Source organism: Chiloscyllium punctatum, chromosome 10 (genome assembly GCF_047496795.1).
Source record: "Chiloscyllium punctatum isolate Juve2018m chromosome 10, sChiPun1.3, whole genome shotgun sequence".
NCBI lineage: Eukaryota > Metazoa > Chordata > Chondrichthyes > Orectolobiformes > Hemiscylliidae > Chiloscyllium > Chiloscyllium punctatum.
Window position 1 is genome coordinate 111,305,952 of NC_092748.1, and position 23,174 is coordinate 111,329,125.

General features: G+C 44.2%; 1 protein-coding gene across 1 annotated transcript; it reads left to right on the forward strand.

Moving 5' to 3' along the window:
* The first annotated feature begins 4,217 nt into the window (after window positions 1-4,217).
* fev (FEV transcription factor, ETS family member) lies at window positions 4,218-19,953 on the forward strand. Its single transcript, XM_072578331.1, has 3 exons — window positions 4,218-4,298; window positions 5,513-5,587; window positions 17,359-19,953. Exons 1-3 carry the CDS (start codon window positions 4,223-4,225, stop codon window positions 17,895-17,897), a joined length of 690 nt encoding a protein of 229 aa, XP_072434432.1. The 5' UTR covers window positions 4,218-4,222; the 3' UTR covers window positions 17,898-19,953.
* The last annotated feature ends 3,221 nt before the right edge of the window (window positions 19,954-23,174 follow it).

The following is a 23,174-nucleotide window of genomic DNA, read 5'->3' on the forward strand; positions in this document are numbered from 1 at the left end:
ATTAAACCATCGTTTGAGAAGATTTAAATTATTTTGATTTAATTGAGCTTCTGTCTGGAATTGACTCCCGGTGGGGAGGGAAACGGGCGAAATGTAAATGAAGGGAGAAGGGTTACACCAAGAGGCCCGGCAGAAGGGAGGGTGGAAGTTCATGGGAACGGGGAAAGGATCTCTCACTCCATTCAAGGGAGTGAAGACGATTTATTTTAATTTGATATCCGCCCCTGTCTCGCTTCATGACAAGGGGAACCCGTCTGGAATGGGGCGCCAGCAGCTGAAGTGTAAGGCCAGACGGAGATATCAGAACGAAATAAATTCTTCGGGCGGTATTTCCGTTTGCAACTGGAATTCGTTGCGGAATACTCCTGAGAAGTCGGTGAGACAAAACAGCGGGATTTGTGGCTGCTATTATCTAAGCATTTAAATAATCGTTAGGACGCCCAATTGCTGAAAAGATTTTGTGGAAGATTTTGGTCCTGCACTCGCCGGGACAATTTGCAAAAAACACTACAGCATGCGGCAGTACTGCAGATCTATCCATTGACACTTCTAACTGGGCTGGTTCTGAAATTGTCCCTGAGCAACTCTGTCTTGCTGTACTTGTTCAAAGACAAACAAAATGTGCATTTACGTGGCGCCCGTTCCGTGTTAAAAAAATGGCTAACATTAAAGTAACAGTAAACACTGGAGCGCTACCAAACGAATTCTGACACCAAAGATACACATGGAGGAGAGGTAAACGCAAGGCAATAAAGGTAGGCTATGAGGGAGTGCCTCACAGAAGAGAATTTCAGAGTTCAGGGAGACTTGCCAGTGTTGGAGAGATTACAATCCAGGATTAAAGGTATAGTAAGTCCCACATGAGATGGTCCTGTAATAAACCGGCCGCAAGTGGGTGAATTGGATTCAGTCTGTTGTCATCCTCCTTGGACAGTCTGGAAAGTAGTTAGCAGTGACAGGCTCTATTTTCAGCCAGGAGGTTACTTTTGTTAGAACATCAATTTACTGGACCTTGTTAGATTGTGGGGATTACTGAAGTCAGTCTAATAACTGACATCAATTTTGGTGTCATTTCAGTAGGCGGGCATCTTGAGAGAAAACAGATCCATTCATAACACTCACAAACAGAATGGTCAAACATTTAATGAGTTTACAAACATTGAAAACGTACCTAAATCATGGGGTCAGGAGTCGGCCATTCAGCCCTTCAATCGTGCTCCCCTTGATTAAATTGTTGCCTGTGGGCAGCGCAATCCCATTTAGCTCCTGAGAAAGGGTCACCGGACCTGAAATGTTAACCCTGATTCCTGTTCACAGATGCTGCTAACCATTTAGGAGGGTGAGTCTCAGGCCTTACACCCTCCTTTTCAGGTGAAGAGGAACATCCAGAATTCCTTCCTTAAACTATAAAAATTCAGAAGGGAGACATGTTGTTGAAGTCCCCTCCCCACCCCCGGGAGTTTAAATTGTTGTGGCCGTTTGAAATTTGGTTATCTTGAGTTTGTCCTGATATACGCCTGACAACGTACCTCTCTCTCTCCAGATGGATTCAAAGCCTCCACTGCTAAGTGACAATTTTAAAGTGATGTTGTATTGTTTCTGATCTCCCCTACAAGATGAAATCTTTTTTCCTACATCCACCGCTCTCAACTCTTTTGAACATTTTAAGCACACAAGCAAGTTTACTCCTCGATTGCCTAGAGTCAAGTGAAGATAAACTAAATTTACAAAACAATTTTGAGCCACTAAGAAAAGGATTGCTTCAAAACGTGGCTGTTATTTTTGCAGTTGGCCAGACCCATTAACTGGTGCTCAATGTTAATCATTGAATCTAAATTTGTACCAAATTATACTTCAACTGCAGCCCACTCCACTTCAGTGCAGTAGGATACATAGACGTGGTGCCAGTATTTAGCCCGGGGGGATGTTTCAGACTTCAGTTTTCAATTGCACACATTTCCAGGATTTTCGCAGAAACTTTTGGGAATAAAATGCTGTCACAGTTTCTGAAAACGTGAACTCACTTGTCTTACGGTTATGGCGGAAACAGCTGTGAACGTGCATTGACGTATTACCCCATAAGTAAGGTAAAAACAATGACTGCAGATGCTGAAAACCAAATACTGGATTAGTGGTGCTGGAAGAGCACAGCAGTTCAGGCAGCATCCAACGAGCAGCGAAATCGACGTTTCGGGCAAAAGCCCTTCATCAGGAATAAAGGCAGTGAGCCTATAGTCCTCTAGCTCATCTCTCCACGCTTCAGGCTCACTGCCTTTATTCCTGATGAAGGGCTTTTGCCCGAAACGTCGATTTCGCTGCTCGTTGGATGCTGCCTGAACTGCTGTGCTCTTCCAGCACCACTAATCCAGTACCCAATAAGTAAGTCAGTCTCCCAGAGATCGCCATCAGAGAGAATGTTGGTACGGAGCTGCACACTGGAATATTGAAGGTTAGGAGGTATATCTAGAATCTACAGTGTGGAAATAGGCCATTTGGCCTAACAAGTCCATACCGAAGAGTAATTCACCATGACCCCTAACTTATGATGTACCTAACTTACACATCCCTGAGCATTGTGGTCAATCCATCTAAACTGCGCACCGTTGGGAGGGAACTCATAGGGACCAGTCACCCGAGGCTAGAATTGAACCCGGGTCCCTGGCGCTGTGAGGTAGTAGTACTAACCACTGAGCCATCTGGTTCTAGTAAGGAAACCAGCCGTGGCCACTACTGTAAAGGAGAATCGCCGAAGGTTCCAGGTGGAGGATAGATGGGACTGTTTGGAGGCAGCACGTGGAGAGGTCAAGGAAATGTCAAGGTAGACATGATCATGGAGGGATTGGAGCAGGAGACCGAGAGTTTAAATTTTGAACCATGGTTGACCAGCAGAGAGTGAGCGCAGAGATGCCGAGTGTATCGGACTTAAAACCGTGTGGACAGGGTTAAGCAAACTTTGGATGAACTGAAACTTATGGAAGGTAACCGAATGTTGCCTGTCCTTAATTGTCCTCGAACTGAATTGCTCCATTGCAGAGGGGATTTAAGAGTTAACCACATTGCTGTGGGGGTCAGGAGTCACATGTAGGCCAGACCAGGTGAGGATGGCTGATGAGTGAAGCTAATGAGCTTTTAACAATAACCGAGCGATACTTTCACCACCACTGGGACTAATTATTTTACCTTAGAATCTAAACAGCTGGGGGTGGGGGGGATTTGAACTGGTTTTGCTGTAATGCATGGGTCCCTGGAATCCACTGACATTGGCACCACCTTCCTAAATGGACAAAGTTTAAAGACCACACAACACCAGGTTATAGACCAACAGGTTTATTTGGAAGCACTAGCTTTCGGAGCGCTGTGACAACCCCCTGATGAAGGGGCGTCGCTCTGAAAGCTAGTGCTTCCAATTACACCTGTTGGACTATAACCTGGTGTTGTGTGATCTTTAACTTTTAACTTGATCATGCTGATTGGTCTAGTGGGTAAGTGGTAGTTCGGTTTGCTCCCCAGGAGGGTGAGGGGGGTTCCCCCCGCCCCCCATCTTAAACCAGTAAAGGAACAGCCGGGAGTGGGAGGAACAAGTGAACTGCTCCCGGAGTTTTTGGAGGAGCTGATTATTTCCAGAGGGTGCGTCTTGTTTATTTGCCCTGACCGTCAGGCCCTCGTAATCAATAGGTGATCTGAAGTAAGTCCCTACCTTTCTGGCTCATTTGCTTTTGGATCTTGGTTTGTTTCCTCAGGTTCAGGGACCCGGAATAGAGTCAATATTGGGAGGGGGAAGCCGGGACACGCGAGGCTGTTGACTGAGTGTTTTTACCAGCGGGAAGTGCAACCGCGCTTAAACGCCACACTTCAGAGCTCCATAGAAACCGGGCCAGGCCAACGAGAGTTTTATTAAAACGCGATGGAGTTTTGATAAGGGTTTAATTCTTCACTCGAGCCGAGTGATTGGGACTGGAGATTTTATTACCGAGCCCGTCTCGCTGACAATGTTAAATTGCCGTTTTAATTAAAGCGTGCAGCGCCTCCGAATCTTTCAGGAAATTACTCTCTAATCATTGTTCTGTGCTTCTGATATGCGGACTGTTGCCTCGCAACTCTCTCCCGAGCTTTCCATTTCACACCAGGTCGCGAAGGGGAGGGTGAATCACTACTTTTTTAAAAAAAAATATTAAAAGCGTCGCGGTCCGATTTGGGAGCCGCTGTTAATCCACGGCTCGGCATGAAACAAGCTGCAAACTGTGGATCGTCTCTGAACCCCTCTGGGTATAACCTGATGGTAAAGATGTACCTGCCAGGTACAAATCTTCCTGTCTTTATTCCCTTCTCACTTCACCCCCCCCCCCAACTCTCCCTCACTCTGTAACCCCCCCCCCCGCCTCGTCCCTAACCACCCCTTGTCCCTCCTCTCAAATCCTGCCCTCCCTCAGTTTCTCCCTTGTCAGAAACTCTCTCTACATTTTCCTTCTTTTACTGCATCCCTCCCTGTCCTGTTTCTCTATCTCGTTATTCCTGTTTCTTTCTCTTGTTATTTAACTCTCTCAACCATTTTTCTCTCTCTTTCCTCTCTATATTCCTATCTCTTATTCTTTGATTAACTCTCTTTGTCCATTTTCCCTCTTTCTCTTACCCCCCCCCAATTATTCCTGTCTTTTTCTCTTGCTCTGTTTAATTCTCTCTCTCTCGATTCTTCTCACTCTCCAAAGAAATCTCTGTTCACTGTTAATTCAAATTCTTATCCTATCTCAGTTTCCTCTCTTTACATACCTCTTGTCTGCTATTTTCAACTCTCTCTCTCTCTCTCTGTCTCTCTCTCTCATCTTTCCGGATTACTGCTTGTATCAATCTCCCCTTCGCTGACAGCCCACTCTCTCTCTCCCTCTCGGGTTTGGATGGTAAGACCTCGCTGTCTCTGGTGCTCAATCCGCTGCTCCCTGGGTCCGGCTCCGCCTGGACCCGTTCTCCTTCATTGCCTGGAAACTTTCCAATCTGTCTTTGCCTTGCCCCAGTTCCCCCTCTCTCTGTCTCCGTCCCCCCCCCCCTCTCTCTCTCTCTCTCTGTCTGTCTCCCTCCAACTCCGCGGGATACCCCTCTTCTCGAGCCGATCTCACTCTGTCCCCGTGTCTCTGTCCGCTTCAGCCGTTTTATAAAGAAAAAGCTGCTTCTGCTGTCGGAAGTGAGTTTGCAGTCTTTTCCTGAACGTGTTTCCTGGAGTCTGGAAAGGCAAATTGCGGTGATAGAAAAGCAGAAAGAATTCGGTATAGGAGGGCGTGGGAGAGAGCAGGAGGGAGGGGAAGGCACATACATAGAAAAAAAACCCAGTCCGACTTTTGTTGTATTTTAATAACGCAATATTGTTGAAAATCTTTAGAGGAAAGATTTTTGGGGAAACGATTAATTAACAATTGTCTGTGAATACAAATACTCTTAAGGGCGAGGGTAATATTTGTGTGATATTTAATATAAGATTTTTCATGATATATAATTTTTTTTCTCTCTCTCTCCTCTCCAGATGCGGGTCATGACAATATCCTCAAGGAAGGCAAACATGGGACCTGGGGGACTCTGACCCCCGGTGTACAAAAAGGTAAAACTTCCCAAATTATTTCGTAGCTGGAGAGGCTAAGCCATCGCTCCCTGTGCCTGGGAAATAACCTTCCCGCTGGGCTGGCACCTGGGTTAACAGCAATAATTCAGGACGACAGTCAGAAGCAGCATTCACAATGAGGCAGATTTGAAAGTGTGGTGCTGGAAAAGCACAGCAGGTCAGGCAGCATCCGAGGAGCAGGAGGATCGATGTTTCGGGCATAAGCCCTTCTTCAGGAATTCCTGATTTTGATCTCCAGCATCTGCAGTCTACAATGAGTCAGAGGGTTACTTACAGGTGTGAAAGGAAGGACTACAGTCCAGATTAGAGCTCTTGACATTGGAAGTATCCACCACACTGAGGCCAGAATTATTAAATTGAAATTGAATTTGAATTTATTGTCACGTGTACCGAGGTACAGTGAAAAGCTTTGTCTTGTGAGCTATACAGGCAGATCACAGAGTTAAGTAGCATAGATAGTAAATAATAGGTAAACAGCAGCAAAAACAAAAACACAGGGACAGGCGAATGTTAAGAGTTTGAGAGTCCATTCAGTATTCTAACAACAGTAGGGTAGAAACTGTTTCAAAACTGGCTGGTCATAGAATCATAGAGATGTACAGCATGGAAACAGACCCTTCGGTCCAACCCGGAGAAAGGGAGGACTGCAGATGCTGGAGACCAGAGTTGAAAAATGTGGTGCTGGAAAAACACAGCAGGCCAGGCAGCATCCGAGGAGCAGGAGAATCAATGTTTCGGGCATAAGCCTTTCGGTCCAACCCGTCCATGCTGACCAGATATCCCAACCCAATCTAGTCCCACCTGCCAGCACCCGGCCCATATCCCTCCAAACCCTTCCTATTCATAAACCCATCCAAATGCCTTGTGCGTGTGTTCAGGTTTCTGTTCTTAGGATTAGTTAGGGTTGTCAGAAATAGTGAAGGTAGGATTATATTCCATGCCCCATATTCTAGGATTGGTTAAAGTTAACCAAATCAGTCACTAATCGGGTGACCAAAGCAGAAATAGAAACAAAATAATTAGAAGCTGGAAATGTTCAACAGCATCTGCAAAGAGTTAATGTTTTAAGGTTTTTTTAAATTCAGATGTGGGACATGGGGCATCTCAGACTGGGCCAGCATTTATCGCTGTCCTTATTTGCTCTTCAGAGGGTGTTGCTGAGCTGCCACCTTAAACTGTTGCAGTCCACCTGCTGTGGATTGATCCACAGTGTCCTCGGGGACAGAATTCCAGGATTTTAACCCAGAGATACTGAAGGAATGGTGATGTATGAAGTTGCACCTGGAATTCTGTGTGTAGTTTTGGTCTCCTTCTCTGACAAATGATATTTTTGCTCTAGAGGGTGTGTGGTTAAGATTCCATCCTGGGATGGCAGACTGATGTATTGATTCAGTTAAGATCATACTCATTGGAGTTTAGAGAAAAACCTCATAATAAAAAAAAACAACAGGACTAGACTGGGTAGATGTAGGAATTATGCTCCCAAAGGTGGGGAGTTTAGGATGGTGGGTCCTATTTTAAGGGTAAGTGGTAAACCTTTTAGGACTGAGATGAGGAGAAGTTTCTTCACCCAGAGAGTGAGGAGCCTGTGGAATTCTCTGCCACAGAAAGCAGTTGAGGCCAAAACATTTTTTGCTTTCAAGAATATGATGTGGATATATGATGTAGAGATGCTGGTGTTGGACTGGGGTGGACAAAGTTAAAAATCCCACAACACCAGGTTATAGTCCAACAGGTTTATTTGGAAGCACTAGCTTTCAGAGCACTGCTCCTTCTTCAGGTGTTTGTGGAGTATAAGATCGTAGGACACAGAATTTATAGCAAAGGTTTACAGTGGATATAGTTCTCGTACCTAAAGAGATCAAGGCACATAGGAGGAGGGTAAGATTAATGTATTGAACTCAATGATCAGTCATGATGATTTTGGAGAAAGTGAGGACTGCGGATGCTGGAGATCAGAATCAACAAGTGTGGTGCTGGAAAAGCACAGCCGGTCAGGCAGCATCTGAGGAGCAGGAGCGTCAACGCTTTGAGCATAAGCTCTTCATCATTTTAAGACCATAAGACATAGGAGTGGAAGAAAGGCCATTCGGCCCATCGAGTCCACTCCGCCATTCAATCATGGCTGCTGGGCACTTCAACTCCACTTACCGCATTCTCCCCGTAGCCCTTAATTCCCTGAGACAACAAGAATCTATCAATCTCTGCCTTGAAGACATTTAGCGTCCCAGCCTCCACTGCACTCTGCGGCAATGAATTCCACAGGCCCACCATTCTCTGGCTGAAGAAATGTCTCCGCATTTCTGTTCTGAATTTACCCCCTCTAATTCTAAGGCTGTGTCCATGGGTCCTAGTCTCCTCACCTAACGGAAACAATTTCCTAGCATCCACCCTTTCCAAGCCATGTATTATCTTGTATGTGTCTATTAAGTCTCCCCTTAATCTTCTAAACTCCAATGAATACAATCCCAAGATACTCAGCTGTTCCTCATATGTTAGGCCTACCATTTTGAATGGTGGAGCAGGCTCAAAGGGTCTATTCCTCTGATATATTTCCAAGTCAGGACTTAGAGTAGAATTATGTGTGAAAGGAGGCCATTCACCCCATCATTTCCACACTGACCCTCCAAAGAGATCTCACCTAGATCCATGCCAACTCTCATTTCCCATGACCAATGCACTGTAATCCGCACATCTTTGGACAGTGCGAGGAAACCCACGTAGACACCGAGAGAATGTGCCACCTCCACACAGACAGTTGCCTGAGGGTGGAATCAAATCCAGGCCCCTGGTGTTGTGAGACAGCAGTGCTAACCAATGAGCCACCGTGTTGACTTGGAGGGAACCTTGAAAGTGTTTCCTTGAATCTGCTACTTTTGTCCTTCTAGATTGTAATAGTCATGGGTTTGGAAGGTACTGTCTCAGAGTCTTTGAATTTCAGCAGTGCATCTTGTAGATAGTACACACTGCTGCTGCTGAACACCGATTGTTTGGATGCTTTTGGATGTGGTGTCAATCAAGCAACTGTTTTGTCCTGGATGGTGCTATGCTTCTTGGAGCTGCACCCATCCAGGGCAAGTGGGAAGTATTCCCTCAGACTCCTGACTTGTGCCTTGTCGATAGTGGACAGGCTTTGGGAGTCAGGAGGTGGGTTACTTGCTGCACTATTTTGTGATCTGCGCTTAGGACATAGAACATTACAACACACTACAGGCTTTTCAGTCCTCGATGTTGCACTGACCTGTAGAACCAATCTGAAGCCTATCTATTCTACACTATTTCATTTTCATCCATACGTTTATTCGATGACTATTTAAATGCCCTTGAAGTTGGTAAGTCTACTACCAGGTCCTTGGCCGTCTCCATCGCCAGACACTGGCCACACGACACCTGGAGGAAGAGCGCCACATCTTCTGCCTAGGAACCCTCCAACCACACGGGATGAATGTAGATTTCTCCAGCTTCCTCATTTCCCCTACCCCCACCTTATATCAGTCCCAACCCTCGGACTCAGCACTGCCCTCTTGACCTTGAGAGGTCTTCTTCCCGACCTCTCTGCCCCCACCCCCTCTCCGGCCTGTCACCCTCACCCTCATCTCCTTCCTCCTTCCGCCTATCGTATTCCCAGCGCCCTTCCCCCCCCCCCCCCCCCCCCACACCTTTATCTCAGCCTGCTTGTCACACCAGCCTCATTCCTGAAGAAGGGCTTATGGCCGAAACGTTGATTCTCCTGCTCCTCAGATGCTGCCTGACCTGCTGCGCTTTTCCAGCACCACACTTTTCAACTCTGATCTCCAGCATCTGCAGTCCTTACTTTTTCCTAAGTCTACTACTGCTGCTGCTGGCAGTGTGTTCCATGCCCTTACTAAAGAGTAAAGAAACTACCTCTGACATCTGTCCTATATCTATCTTGTAGCCATTGTATTTATATGGTGAGTCCAGTTCAGTTTCTGGTCAATTTAAACCCCCCAGATTGTTGATAGAGGGGGAATTCAGTGATACCATTGAATGTCCACAAGTGATAGTTAGATTCTCTTTTGTTGGAGATGGTCATTGGCTGGCATTTGTGTGGCATCAATGCTATTTGCTGCTTTTTCAGCCTAAGCCTGGATATTGTCCAGATTAGATTCCGTACAGGGTGAAAACAGACCCTTTGGCCCAACAGGTCCATGCTGACCCTCTGAAGAGTAACCCACCCAGACCCATCTCCCTCTGATTAATGCACCTAACACTATGGGCAATTTAGCATGGCCAATCCACCTGACCTGCACATCTTTGGACTGTGGGAAGAAACCCAAGCAGCCACGGGGAGAATGTGCAAACTCCACAGAGACAGTCACCTGAGGCTGGAATTGAACCCAGGTCACTGGTGCTGTGGGGCAATAGTGCTAATCACTGAGACACCCCAGATCTTGCCGCATGTTATTATTTATTATTATATTTTTTTCAGATTTCCCAAATCATTTTTATTTCACAAAAAAATTGAATACTGAGAAGTTGGCATTCTGAAAGTAAAACAGAAAAACTGATATACTTGGTATCTGTGAGGAAAGAAACAGAGTCAGAGTTTGGGGTTAATGATCTTTCATTCATGCAAAGGTTAGTGTTAGTTAGTGTTATCACGAATGGTTGTTACGAGGAGTAAAGCACAATTGTGGTATAATAGGCCTGGTAAGCTTGAACCCCAGGCTAACATTCTGGGGGCAAAAGAGAAAATGCTGGGAAATCTCAGCAGGTCTGGCAGCATCTGTAAGGAGAGAAAAGAGCTGACGTTTCGAGTCAAAGCTTTGACAAAGGGTCATTTAGACTCAAAACGTCAGCTCTTTTCTTTCCTTACAGATGCTGCCAGACCTGCTGAGATTTTCCAGCATTTTCTCTTCTGTTTTCAGATTCCAGCATCCGCGTAATTCGCTTTTAACATTCTGGGGGTGTGAGTTCAAATCTCATCATGGCAGATGATGAAATTTGGAATTAATAAAATTTAGAATTAAAAGTTAGTATGCTGTCAGAGGTGGTGGTGGAGGCTGGTACGTTTAAAGGGTACTTGAATAAGAAGGGATTAGAGGGATATGGATGAAATGTTTGAAAAATGGGACTAGATTAATTTGGGACATACAGTCAGTGTGGATGAGTTAAACTGAAAGGTCTGTTTCTTTGCTTTACATCGCTATGACTGTGTGTAGTCATTATTCATAGATATAGTGGCCCACCAAAACCCTATATTAAGGAAGGCTCTTTAAATGTAGTGATAGTGTCCCTACCTCTGAGTCAGCATGCTTTGGTTCAAGTTCTATCTGCTGCAGAGGTGTGTAATACAATCTCTGAACAGGTTGATGAGGAAAACTATCAAGCAATGGAGAGAATATTAAGGCCTGACTGTCCTGAGGGACGAAGGAGGTTTGTGTAGTTAGGTGGCTGTTTTTTGACTGGCGCAGTCTTGATGGGCCGAAGGGCCTTTTCTGTGCTGTAGAACTCCATGAACAACAGCAGTACAAAAGGAGAAATCTCCTTCTAAATCAAAGTTGCATAAAGAATGGAAAAGAAAAACAAAAAAAAAATCGCACTGAAAGGACGAGTTAAGATAAAAAGAGAAACAGTAAAATAAAGGATTAAAGAAAAGCAATAAAAATGCTTGAGGAGCTTAGCGGGTCTGGCAGTAAACGCAGAGATAGTGAGGGCTGCAGATGCTGGAAATTGAGTTGATAGTGTGGAGTTGGGAAATGACAACAGCTCAAGCAGCATCAAAGAGCAGGAGAGTCTATGTTTAGGGTCAGGACCCTTCAACAAGACTCACTAAACATGAAAAGAGAACCATTTTGAGTCCATTCAGTGTTTGCTGGAACAAGCTTCATTTGGATTGGGCCAAGTAAAGGTTATCGGGTAGAGTTAGCTGTGGCAATAGGGGTATTTGACAGTGACAGTTACCGAATAATCCTGGACTTTATAAATATTGAGAGAGGATTTTGACAGCACCGAAGAAAAGTGCAGGACTAAATGGGGGATCTGAGGGTCCAAAGTCTGACTGTACAATGAAGCCTTGGCTGTCAGGGTTTTGCATTAACTTAGAGTCATAGAATTGTACAGCACAGAAACAGACACTTCCAACTGCAAAAATTACCCTCCACCATTGGCTTACAAATAGAAGGTAAGGGTAATATTGGAGCCAGTTTGCAAACTTGCCTTGGATCCCATTCCTTACTAACCATGGCTCCTAAATTCTCATCAAATTGTTTATATAAATGACAAACTAAAGTGGACCCAGCACTGATCCCTGCGGAACACCACTGGTACCAGGCCTCCAGTCCGAAAAACAACCCTCCACCACCTCCCTCGTTTTGGTTTCATCCTTTGTAGGAGGCTGTCAGAGGTGTGTGAGCTACAAAGCATCTCTTTCCTTTTGTCATCCTGGCAAGTACATGCTGTCGGTTTAAATACAACATAAGTACTCACTGAATAAAGCTTTTGGAATGGATCTCTATTTTATTCTGGAATCATTGAGCTAACTGAAAAACAACCAGTATGTTGTTTTTAATTCTGGGGTCTGTTTCCCGAATTTCATTGCAACTTGGAGCTTTTAAAGGGCAGTTGGGAGAATCGGGCCTTTAAGCCACTTCTTAAAACTACTTCTTTGATTAAGTTGGGCTCTTACCTTTTTTGGACCAGCCTTCCATGTGGGACCTTGTCAAAGCCTTACTGAAGTCGATGTTTATTACATCATCTGCACTTTCTCATCAGTAATATTTAATCACCTCTTCAAAAATCCTCAATGAATTTAGTCAGACAGGATCTCCCTTTAACAAATCCATGTTGACTATCCCAGATCTAGTATTAATTAATTAATCCTATCCTTCAGAATTATTTCCAATAGTTTCCCTACCACTTTACATTTTCTAACTAATAGAGAAAGCACAATGGACAATCAGGTGATAATTAGAAATTCTGATTAAAAAGATAGTGTCTGAGTGAGGAAAGGTATGAGATACAGGACTAGTAACAGTGAGAGGATGAGAGTGTGGATTATTTTCAGCAAAGGAGATTAAGGATAAATAAAGCAGAATAGTCAGAGTAATGCAGGCAGAAATGAAGATAACTGAGGAAATGAAGGTTTGAAGACACTGAACGAGGGAAAGGAAGGGTGAAGTAAAGTGAATGCGGAGATCAGCAGAGACAGCTCAGACCAGAACCACCAAGGGAGATTATTGAAGATAGTGTGGAAGGGGAAAGAAATGTAATGATGAAGTCATCGACCTGAAAGGTCAATTCTTTATTTTTACAGCTGGTATTCAGCATTGGCTTGTTTTTTTATTATTCTAATTTTCTAGCATCTGCAATATTTTGCTTTTGAACAATTAAAAGCTTTTTGTTCCTGTTCAAAATTCAATTCATTCTTTTTAAATCAAAATTGATCAAATTGAGATGTGGAAATACATTCTAGGACAAGTGTAAGAGTGACAAAATAATTTGTTAGGAAAACCCAAGTATGTGAATGTGTTTCTCAAAAAGTATTTTTACGTTTATAGAATAGAATCATAGAGCACGGAAAAAGACCCTTCAGCCCAGCTCATCCATGCTGACAAGTTTCCCCAACTAAACTAGTCTCATCTCCCTGCATTTGACCCATATCATGCTAAATCTTTCCAATTCATGTTGCTGTCCAAATGTCTTTTAGATATTGCAACTGCACCCGCATCTATCACTTCCTCTGGCAATTCATTCCACATCCTCTATGTGAAAAAGTTGCCTCTCTAGTCCTTTTTAAAATCTTTCTCCTCTCACCTTAAAAATATGCCCCCTAGTTTTGAACTCACTTACCCCAGGGAGAAGGCCTTTGCGATTCATCTTATCGAAGTCTCTCATGATTTTATAAACCTCTCATCCTCCTACACTCCAGTAAAAAAAATCCCCAGCCTATCCAGCCTCTCCTTATAACTTAAGCCCTCCATTCCTGGCAACATCCTGATAACTCTTTTCTGAACCCTCTCCAATTTAAGAATATCCTTCCTACAGCAGGGCAACTGGAAATGCACCCAGTATTCCAAAAGTGGCCTCACCAGCATCCTGTATGATCTCAACATGATGTCCCAACTCCTGTACTCAATGGTCTGAGCAACGAAAGCTAAACACCTTCTTAACCACTCTGTCTACCTGTGATCCAATTTTCAAAGAGCTGTGTACCTGAAACCCTAGGTCTCTGCTCGACAACATTACCCAGGGCCCTATCATTAACTGTATTGGTTCTGCCCCAAAATGCAATACCTTACAGTTTAATTTGGATAAATGCATCTACCACTCCTCAGCTCAGTGGCCCAATTGATCACGATCCCTTTGTAATTTTAGAGGATCTTTTTCAACTGTGCCTTGGAGATAGTGAGGACTGCAGATGCTGATAAGTCAAAGTTGAAGTGTGGAGCTGGATAAAGTACAGCAGGTCAAGCAGCATCAGAGGATCAAAGCAGGTCTTGATGAAAGGTCCCAACCTGAAATGTCAACTCTCCTGCTTTGATGCTGCTTGACCTTCTATGCTTTATCCAGCTCCACATTTTATTGACACTGTCAACTGTAACACCGATTTTTGGTGTTGCCTGCAAACTTACTAACCATACCTCCTAAATTCTCATCAAATTGTTTATATAAATGACAAACTAAAGTGGACCCAGCACTGATCCCGGCGGAACACCACTGGTACCAGGCCTCCAGTCCGAAAAACAACCCTCCACCACCTCCCTCGTTTTGGTTACATCCTTTGTAGGAGGCTGTCAGAGGTGTGTGAGCTACAAAGCATCTCTTTCCTTTTGTTATCCTGGCAAGTACATGCTGTCGGTTTAAGTACAACATAAGTACTCACTGAATAAAGCTTTTGGAATGGATCTCTATTTTATTCTGGAATCATTGAGCTAACTGAAAAACAACCAGTATGTTTTTTTTTAATTCTGTTTCCTCAATTTCATTGCAACCTGGAGCTTTTAAAGGGCAGTTGGGAGAGTTGGGCCTTTAAGCCACTTCTTAAAACTACTTCTTTGATTAAGATATATCCAAATATCATATCCATGTGTCAAGTTTTGTCTATTAATAGTTCGGTAAGCACTTTGGGGTAGCTTAGTAACTTTATAAGGGCTATATAAATGCAAATTGTTATTGTCAAGCAAATAAGATTTCCATCAACTGCTGCAGTTAAGTTTAATTGCGTTTAGTGTGGCATCATGGGAATGGGGTTAAAGTTGCTGGAGCAGGGTTTGGCCATTATGCTCCCTAGGGGGTGAGGCATATTTAGAGATGTCACAATTTACCACTTATTCCTTGGCAAATTTAATGGTATAATTGCTAGACTTATCCAAAGAGAGGTAATATTGTAGGTGCCTGATTTTAAAATCCTGTCATGGCAGATGGTATAATTTGAATTCATTAAAAAATCAGGCTTAAAAATTATTGTGAAACCATTGTTGATTGTAAAACCCCATTAGAACATCCGATATAGGAGCCATTTGGCCCAGTGAGTGTGCTCTGTCATTCAAGCATGGCTGATCCATTTGTCAAACCCAATCGCCTGCCTGCTCTCTCTGACCCTTGATCCCCTTATTAATCAAGAACCTAATTGCAAAGATTCAGAGGGACTCTGAGAACCTACCTCTTATTCCAAGGAAATGTAAGGAATCTTATTGGTAATGAAGTGGAAACTTTTGTATTTTTTTTACATTGTTTTCTTTAATACTTATGGCTCCTTCTAGACTGCTGATTGTGTAAGACATAAAACATGAAATGTTTCCCTACAGACAGTAAATGTCCTTCACAATTCAAAGCATTGCCATTGTAACATAATGTAGAAATGCAAAATCAAGCAATTGCCTTCAATAAAATTGTATATTTCCACCTTATTCTCTGAACTCTGAAGTGAGCAGTATCATCTGAACTGAAAGGAGCTATTTTAATTCAGAGAAGTGAAGAAACTGTTAACTTTGAAATGAAAACTGAAATTGCTGGAAAAACTCTGAGGTCTGGCAGCATCTGTGAAGAGCAATCAGAGTTAACGTTTAGGGTCCGGTGAGCCTTCCTCAGAACTGGAACTTCAACTTTTATTAGTCATAGAGATGGACAGCACAGAAACAGACCCAACTTGTCCATGCTGACCAGATATCCTAAATTAATCTAGTCCCATTTGCCAACACTTGCCCCCAATCCCTCAACTCTTCCTATCCATATAAATATCCAAATACCTTTTAAATGCTGTAATTGTACCAGCCTCCACCACTTCCTCTGGCAGCTCATTCCATACACGCACCACCCTCTGCATAAAAATAGTTGGCCCTTAGGTCCCTTTTAAATCTTTCCCTTCTCACCTTAAACCTATGCCCTCTAGTTTTGGACTCGCCAACGCAGTGAAAAGACCTGGTCTATTAATCCTATCCATGCCGCTCATGATTTTATAAATCTATATCATTCTTTCAGAGTAACCCTCAGCCTCCGACACTCCAGGGAAAATAGACCCACCCTATCCAGCATCTCCTTATTGACCAAACTCCCCAAACCTAGCAACATCTTTGTAAATCTTTTCTGGGCCCGTTCAAGTTTCACAACATCCTTGCTTATAGGAAGTAGACCAGAATTGCACGCAATATTCCAAAAGTGGCCTAACTAATGTCCTGTACAGCTGCAACATGACCTCCCAACCCCTGTACTCCATGTTCTGTCTGATAAAAGAAAACATACCAAATGCCTTCTCCACTATCCTATCTATCTGCGACTCAATTTTCAAGGAATTACAAACTTGCATTCCAAGGTCTCTTTATTCAGCAACACTCCCCATAACCTTACCGTTAAGTGTTTAAGTCCTGCTAAGATTTGCCTTTCCAAAATGCAGCACCTCACATTTATCAAAATGAAACTCCATCTGCCACACCTCAGCCCATTGGCCCATCTGATCAGGGTCCTGTTGAACTCTAAGGTAACCTTCTTTGTGGTGCACTACATCTCCAATTTTGGTGTTATCTGCAAGCGTACTAACCAAAGCTCCTATGTTCACATCCAAAACATTTATGTAAATGACACAAAGTAGTGGACCCAGCACTATTCCTTGTGGCACTCCACTGGTCACAGGCCTCCAGTCTGTAAAGCAACCTTCCACCACCACCCTCTGTCTTCTACCTTTGAGCCAGTTCTATATCCAAATGGCTAGTTCTCCCTGTATCCCATGAGATCTAACCTTGCTAACCATGGGGAACTTTGTTGAATACCTTACTGAAGTCCACATGGATCACATTCACACTCTGCCATAACCAATCCTCTCTTTTTACTTCTGGATTGAGTACTCTTGGAATTTAGAAGAAGGAGAGGGGATCTTACCGAAACATGGAAAGTTGTGAAGGGATTCGATAAGACTGAAGGAGGGAGATTTGCTTCCCACTTCCAGTGGAAACATAGCTTCAAAATAAGGGGGAATAGGTTTAGGACTGAGTTGAGGAGAAACTTCTTCACCCAGAGGGTTGTGAAACTTTGGAATTCCCTGCCCAGTGAAGTAGTCAAGACTACCTCGCTGAATGTTTTTAAGGCAATGGTAGATCTTTGAACAGTCAAGGAATTAAGGGTTATGGTGAGAGGGCAGGTAAGTGGAGCTGAGTCCATGAAATGATCAGCCATGATCTTGAATAACAGAAGATGGCCTACTCCTACTCCCATGTCTTATGAATAACCTTGAGTACAAGGATAGAGATATGATTATTTTGTTTTTTTTTGCTAAAGCTGCTGTGTTCTTGCAGGTAGTGGCCAAATCCAGCTGTGGCAGTTCCTCTTGGAGCTGTTGTCCGATGGCTCCAACGTCAACTGCATCACGTGGGAAGGTGCCAATGGCGAGTTCAAGCTCATTGATCCAGACGAGGTTGCCAGGAGGTGGGGGGAGAGGAAGAGCAAGCCCAACATGAACTACGACAAGCTGAGCCGGGCACTTCGGTATTACTACGACAAGAACATCATGACCAAAGTCCATGGCAAGCGCTACGCCTACAAGTTCGACTTCCATGGCTTGGCTCAGGTCTGCCAGCCCTCTGCCACCGAGCACACGCTGTACAAGTTCCAGAGTAACTTGGCTCACCTCCCCTTCTCGGGCATCCCCAAACTCAACCTCGTGACGTCCAATGTCTCCCCCTCCGGATTCTCCTATTGGCCGGGCTCCAGTCCCGCCCTCTACCCCGGCCACGGCCTGCAGCCCCCAACCCATTTCAGTCCGGTCGGCGGGTCTCACCTCGGCAGCATCAGCAACATCGCTGGCATCAACAACATGAACAACCACTATCATTGAGGGGGAAGGTGTGTTTCGCAGGGTGTGAGTCACCAGGCTGTCAAAAAAAGCCCAATTTTTGCACCAGACTAATTAAATCCTGATCAAATCCCAGAATGCAAAGCAGAGATAACACACGCACACACACACGCACATCACCACCAATTAGCAGCTTGCAAACTGAGACCCCAACAAGGCAGAGCTGTCTCCTCACAGTGCTGCCTCTTAAACGTCTCTAGTCAGTGACAATACCACTTGGCAATCCCAGCATTCGGTTTCTGCATCACTTGGAGCCTCTCTTAGAGTCACAGACTGAAAGAGCAAAGACAGAGGCCATTTGGCCCATTGGCTGTGCTACTGCTCTTTGATAGACATTTCCAGTGATGCCCTTGCTAACCCCACAATTGCATTCCCCTTCCCGTATATACCTGACACTATTTTAAATGTGACTACTGAATCTGCTTTCTTTCAGGCATCACAACATTTGACTGCATGAATAAAATTCACTCCCGATCCCCAGTGACTCTCAAATCTGCGTCCTCTGGTCATTGACCTTCCTGTAAATAGAAGCAGTTTCTTCTTAGCAATTCTAATGGAATATTTCAACCAAAATCTCTTCAATTTACTTTGTAGTAGGGAGAATCACTGTGGTTTCTCTAGTCAACCCATTGTAATCACAGAGGTCCCTCATCCCCAGAATTAGAGACGCGAATGATGTTCTAAAACATGGGCACACCAAGTGAGGCTCATTTTGAAATAAGTCTTCCTTATTTTTGGTTTAAGAAAGCCAATGGCTGCTGATGTTTCTCACTCTGGGGAGAACGGGGTTTGATCCCCCTTACGTCACTGCTCTCCAGGTTAATCGCTTGGCTTCACGACCTTGGTGTGGTAATGCTCACAAATAAATTTACACAAATGCGTCCTTTTAAATTCCTGAAGCTTGAGCATCAACGCCGATGTTAGTGACCAAAGACTTAATGCTATCCTGCAAAATCCCACTGTTTTGACAAGGCTGGTGTGGGAGGGGTTAACCATGTGGATTAACCCCTGTTGTTAGACTGGCAGTTCTGAACCTGACACTGTCCTGGCTGCTAATACTACTGTAAATATGTACACACTACAAACTTATTCTGACTATGTCCTAGTGACTTTTGATGATTCAGAATACCTTTCTGGACATTTTATTCCTCTAAGTGTTTTGCTGCTTTTGGCAAAAAAAAATGTGTTTTCAAAAGAGACATCTACTTTGGGGGGCGGAGGGGGGGTAGTTTTTAGCTACGGTAATGTAAAATGGAGAAAAAACAGGAGATTGGCACTAGGTAATCACACCAGGATAGGCATAATGGGCCAAATGGCCTCTTTCTGCACCATAACAGGTCTGTGGTTTCTGTCAAAATAGGTCAGAATGAATCAAAAACTGGTTTGTTGCTCTCACTCAGTTTCCTCTACTGTTTGCTGCCACTCTTTCTTGCAATCCTACCACAAGGTCTATTTCACCTCAAGGAGTTGCTCATTTCCGAGTGTTTTAAATATTCTTTATCCTTTGAGTCAAAGCTTTCTGAGTCATTGTCTTTCTAATCTGATGCCTGATTGAGAAAAATCAGTGAGGTTAGATTAGATTCCCTACAGTGCGGAAACAGGCCCTTTGGCCCAACCAGTCCACACAGACCCATTTCCCCCCTGCCTAATGCGCCTAACACTGTGGGCAATTTAGCATAGTAAATTCACCTGCTCTGCACATCTTTGGATTGTGGGAGGAAACCGGAGCACCCGGAGGAAACCCATGCAGACACGGAAAATGTGCAAACTCCGCACAATCACCCAAGGCTGGAATCGAACCTGGGACACTGGTGCTATGAGGCAGCAGTGCTAACCACTGAGTCACCAGGCCCACCCCCTCATTCTGAGTCCTGTGGTTTGGATGTAGATAAGGCCTGAGGCCTAATTGCTATGAAGTCTTAGGCCTTATTTTACGGAGGTTGGTGACTTTTGATCACCTATGGGCTATCTCTCCAGGCAGCTCACCTCAGGAAACATAGATGAAGGTTAGCTGGTGTAGTATTGGCCAAGCCCTGCGATTGGGGGTGGGGAAAGAGTCGGTAGGGGGGTGGGGGGGTGGGGTGGGGAAAGAGTCTGGGAGGGGAAAGGTACGATGGGGGGAGATAGGAGATACTTAGCAAGTGTCCTCTCTGTCCTGAGCTATGGTGCCATGGTGGGAAAATTGTCTCACCAACATGCAAAACAAATATAAAGGCAAAAATGACCATGTATAGAGGAACCTCAATTTTCCGAAAGAACTGGGCGGGGTGTATTTTGTTCTGATAATTAAATGTTCGGATAATTGAATGGTGGATAACACAGTTTAGCCAAGCATTGGGACCTTGCGATCTTGTTCGGATAATCCGAAATTCGAATAATTGAATGCTGGATAATTGAGGTTCCTCTGTAGATCTGTCCCTGTGATGCAGGGGTGAACTTTGATTATATCCCCTGAATCTCCTCTGGGGGGGCCCTCCTCTGATCTTACAATTTCTATTGGATAAATGCTTCTTGATATGTGATGTCAATACGTTTAACTCCATGATTAAGTTAGATATTAAGTTATGACACTCCTCTGGAACAGTTTGGATTTCTGGTTTAGAGATGGAGTCTTTACCATTGCACCACAGAGTACCTGGGCTGTAATGAAAGTTAACTGAGCTCAAGAAGGGAAAGTTTCCATTTCCAAATGCCCCCATCTCTAGGCAAAACTGAAGTTATTGGGAGAAGGATATTTTGACAATATAGCTGGTCAAATGCTGCTTTGACAACAAGGGCAGATTCTCCCCTCCAGTCTTGAATTCATTGTTTTTGTTCATTTTTGGACAATGACTGTAATGAGTTTTAGAGCTACGTAATCCTGACAATACTAAAACCATCTAGGAGAAAGTGAGGACTGCAGATGCTGGAGATCAGAGTCTAGAGTGTGGTGCTGGAAAAGCACAGCAGGTCAGGCAGCATCCGAGGAGCAGGAGAGTCGATTCCTGACGAAGGGCTTATGCCGGAAATGTCGATTCTCCTGCTCCCCGGATGCTGTGTTTTTCCAATACCACACTCTTGAATATTAAAACCAAGGCTTGGTGACCAGGCTATTACTGTATATGAGCTGCTTCTGAGCAGGGCAAAGCGCCTCAGTCCAACACTTTGCCTCAGTGTTACCAGTAGACTTCTCGAGTGGTAGGTTTCCAGACTGGATCTGTCCTGATTTTTTGGGGTTGGATATGCTGGGTCATTTTGCCAAAGCAATGCCCAGTTGTATAACTGTCGTAGGAAGGGCTGGGCTTCATTATGGAGCACAAGTATTCAGTACTATCGGTGGAGTATTGCTGGCTTTTCAGCATCCAGTAGCCATTTCTTGATATCGCAAGGAGCAAATTGAAGACTGGCCTCGGTGATACTGGGACCTCAGGTGGAGGCTGGGATGGATGACCACTTGGTGTTTCTTGTTGAAGAGTAATGCTTGTAAATATTTAACTGCCCACCATTACTCTTATTTGGTTTTAGCAGGACTGTAGTTTTGGGCTGATGTGTTAGTTGGAGGATCACTGAGCTCTGTCTGTGGCACTTTACGTCCACTATTTGGCTTATCTGCAGTCCTGTGTTGGAATCAGTTTGGCACCTCAATATTAAGAAGCTTAGTGCTGTTCCTAGTACGCTATCCCGAGTATATCATTGAACCAGTTTTATTCCCTTGCTAGATGGTACATGAGATTGAGGGTTTGGTCCATGAGATTGATCCAATCTGATGGGTCATCAGCCTTTTTGATTTGATTTGATTTATTATTGTTGCATGCACCGAAGTACGGTGAAAAGTTTTGTTTTGTGTGCAGGCAGATCATACCACACAAAGATTGAACAGAGCCAGGGATACAAGGTTACAGCTGCAAAGAAGGTGCACAAAAGCAAGATCAACATTAGATTTGAAATTTGACCGGTCCATTCAGAAGTCTAATAATAGTGGGGAGGAAGATGTTCTTGAACCTGTTGGTATGTGTGATTAAGCTTTTGTATCTTCTGCTGGATGGAAGAGATTATAATGGGGTGGGTGGGGGGTTCTTTGATGAAGTTGGCTGCTGTTTCTGAGGTAATGAGAAGTGTAGGTGGAGCCAATGGATGGAAGGTTGGCTTGTGTGATGGACTGGGCTGTGTTCACAGCTCTCTGTAATTTCTTAGTCCTGGGCAGAGCAGTTGCCGTACTAAGGCATGGTAATGCTTTCTATGGTACATACATAAAGGTTGGTGTGGGTGCTTATAGACACCCCGAATTTCCTTAGCCTGCTGTCGAAGAAGAGGCATTGTTGTGGCTTCTTGACCGTTGCATTATGAATGTCCAGCTTTGAGCTGGTTAATCAGTTTGAAGCCTATCCTATTTAACATAGTTTGGCCCCACACAACACAATAGAGCTGCATTAAATATACCTGCCACAAGGTGGCCTATTTCTCCAATCTGTCAACATCTTCCTGACTGACAGGTTGACTTGAGGGGTATGACCCCTTCAGGCTGGTCTTTGGCTACTCTGTGGGACTCTTCCACCAATTTTGCTGCAAGTCTCGAGACAATTGTTTTGTGGGGGCCATCTGGGCTGGGTGCACCTTTGTCATAGGGTCATAGGGATGTACAGCATGGAAACAGACCCTTTGGTCCCATTCATCTTGAATATGCACCTAGCCCAAAGACAAGGGGTTCACCTGTCTTATTGATTAATTTATTTACATTGTTTTATTCAGTTTGCTACAATGGAGTAGCTTGTTAAGCCATGCCAAAACACAATTAGGAATCTATCACATTGCTTTGAGTCTGTAGTCACTTATAATCTGAACCAGGAAAACTAACTCAGTAGCTGAAGGGGTCAATGAGTATTGGGAGAAAGCAGGAACAGGTCATTGAATTGGATGATCAGCCATTATTATATTGAACACCAGAGCAGGTTTGAAGGGCCGAATAGCCTACTCCCGCTCCTATTTATTATGTTTTTTGTAAAACTGTGAACAGCTGGGCATGAAAGAACCAACAAACATTTACAATAAGCCATCAGGTATGTGGTCACTATTATGAGACCATGAACTCTGTCCTTAACTTAAACGTTTTGTCTCTTCTACTCCCCCACCCCGTTCCCCACTCAATCAAATATGTTTCACGGTTTTGCTTTAGTCACAGCTCATCTTTATTCTGTCATTAGCCCATACGCTCGATCACGGTGGCCCGGTGGTTAGCACTGCTGCCTCATATCGCCAGGGGCCCAGGTTCAATTCCAGCCT

Coding starts and splice junctions, on each gene's coding strand:
- fev (XM_072578331.1), top strand. CDS start 4,223: ATGAAACAAGCTGCAAACTGTGGATCGTCTCTGAACCCCTCTGGGTAT. Junction 4,299..5,512: donor GGTAAAGATGTACCTGCCAG/GTACAAATCTTC, acceptor TCTCCTCTCCAG/ATGCGGGTCATGACAATATC. Junction 5,588..17,358: donor GACCCCCGGTGTACAAAAAG/GTAAAACTTCCC, acceptor GTGTTCTTGCAG/GTAGTGGCCAAATCCAGCTG.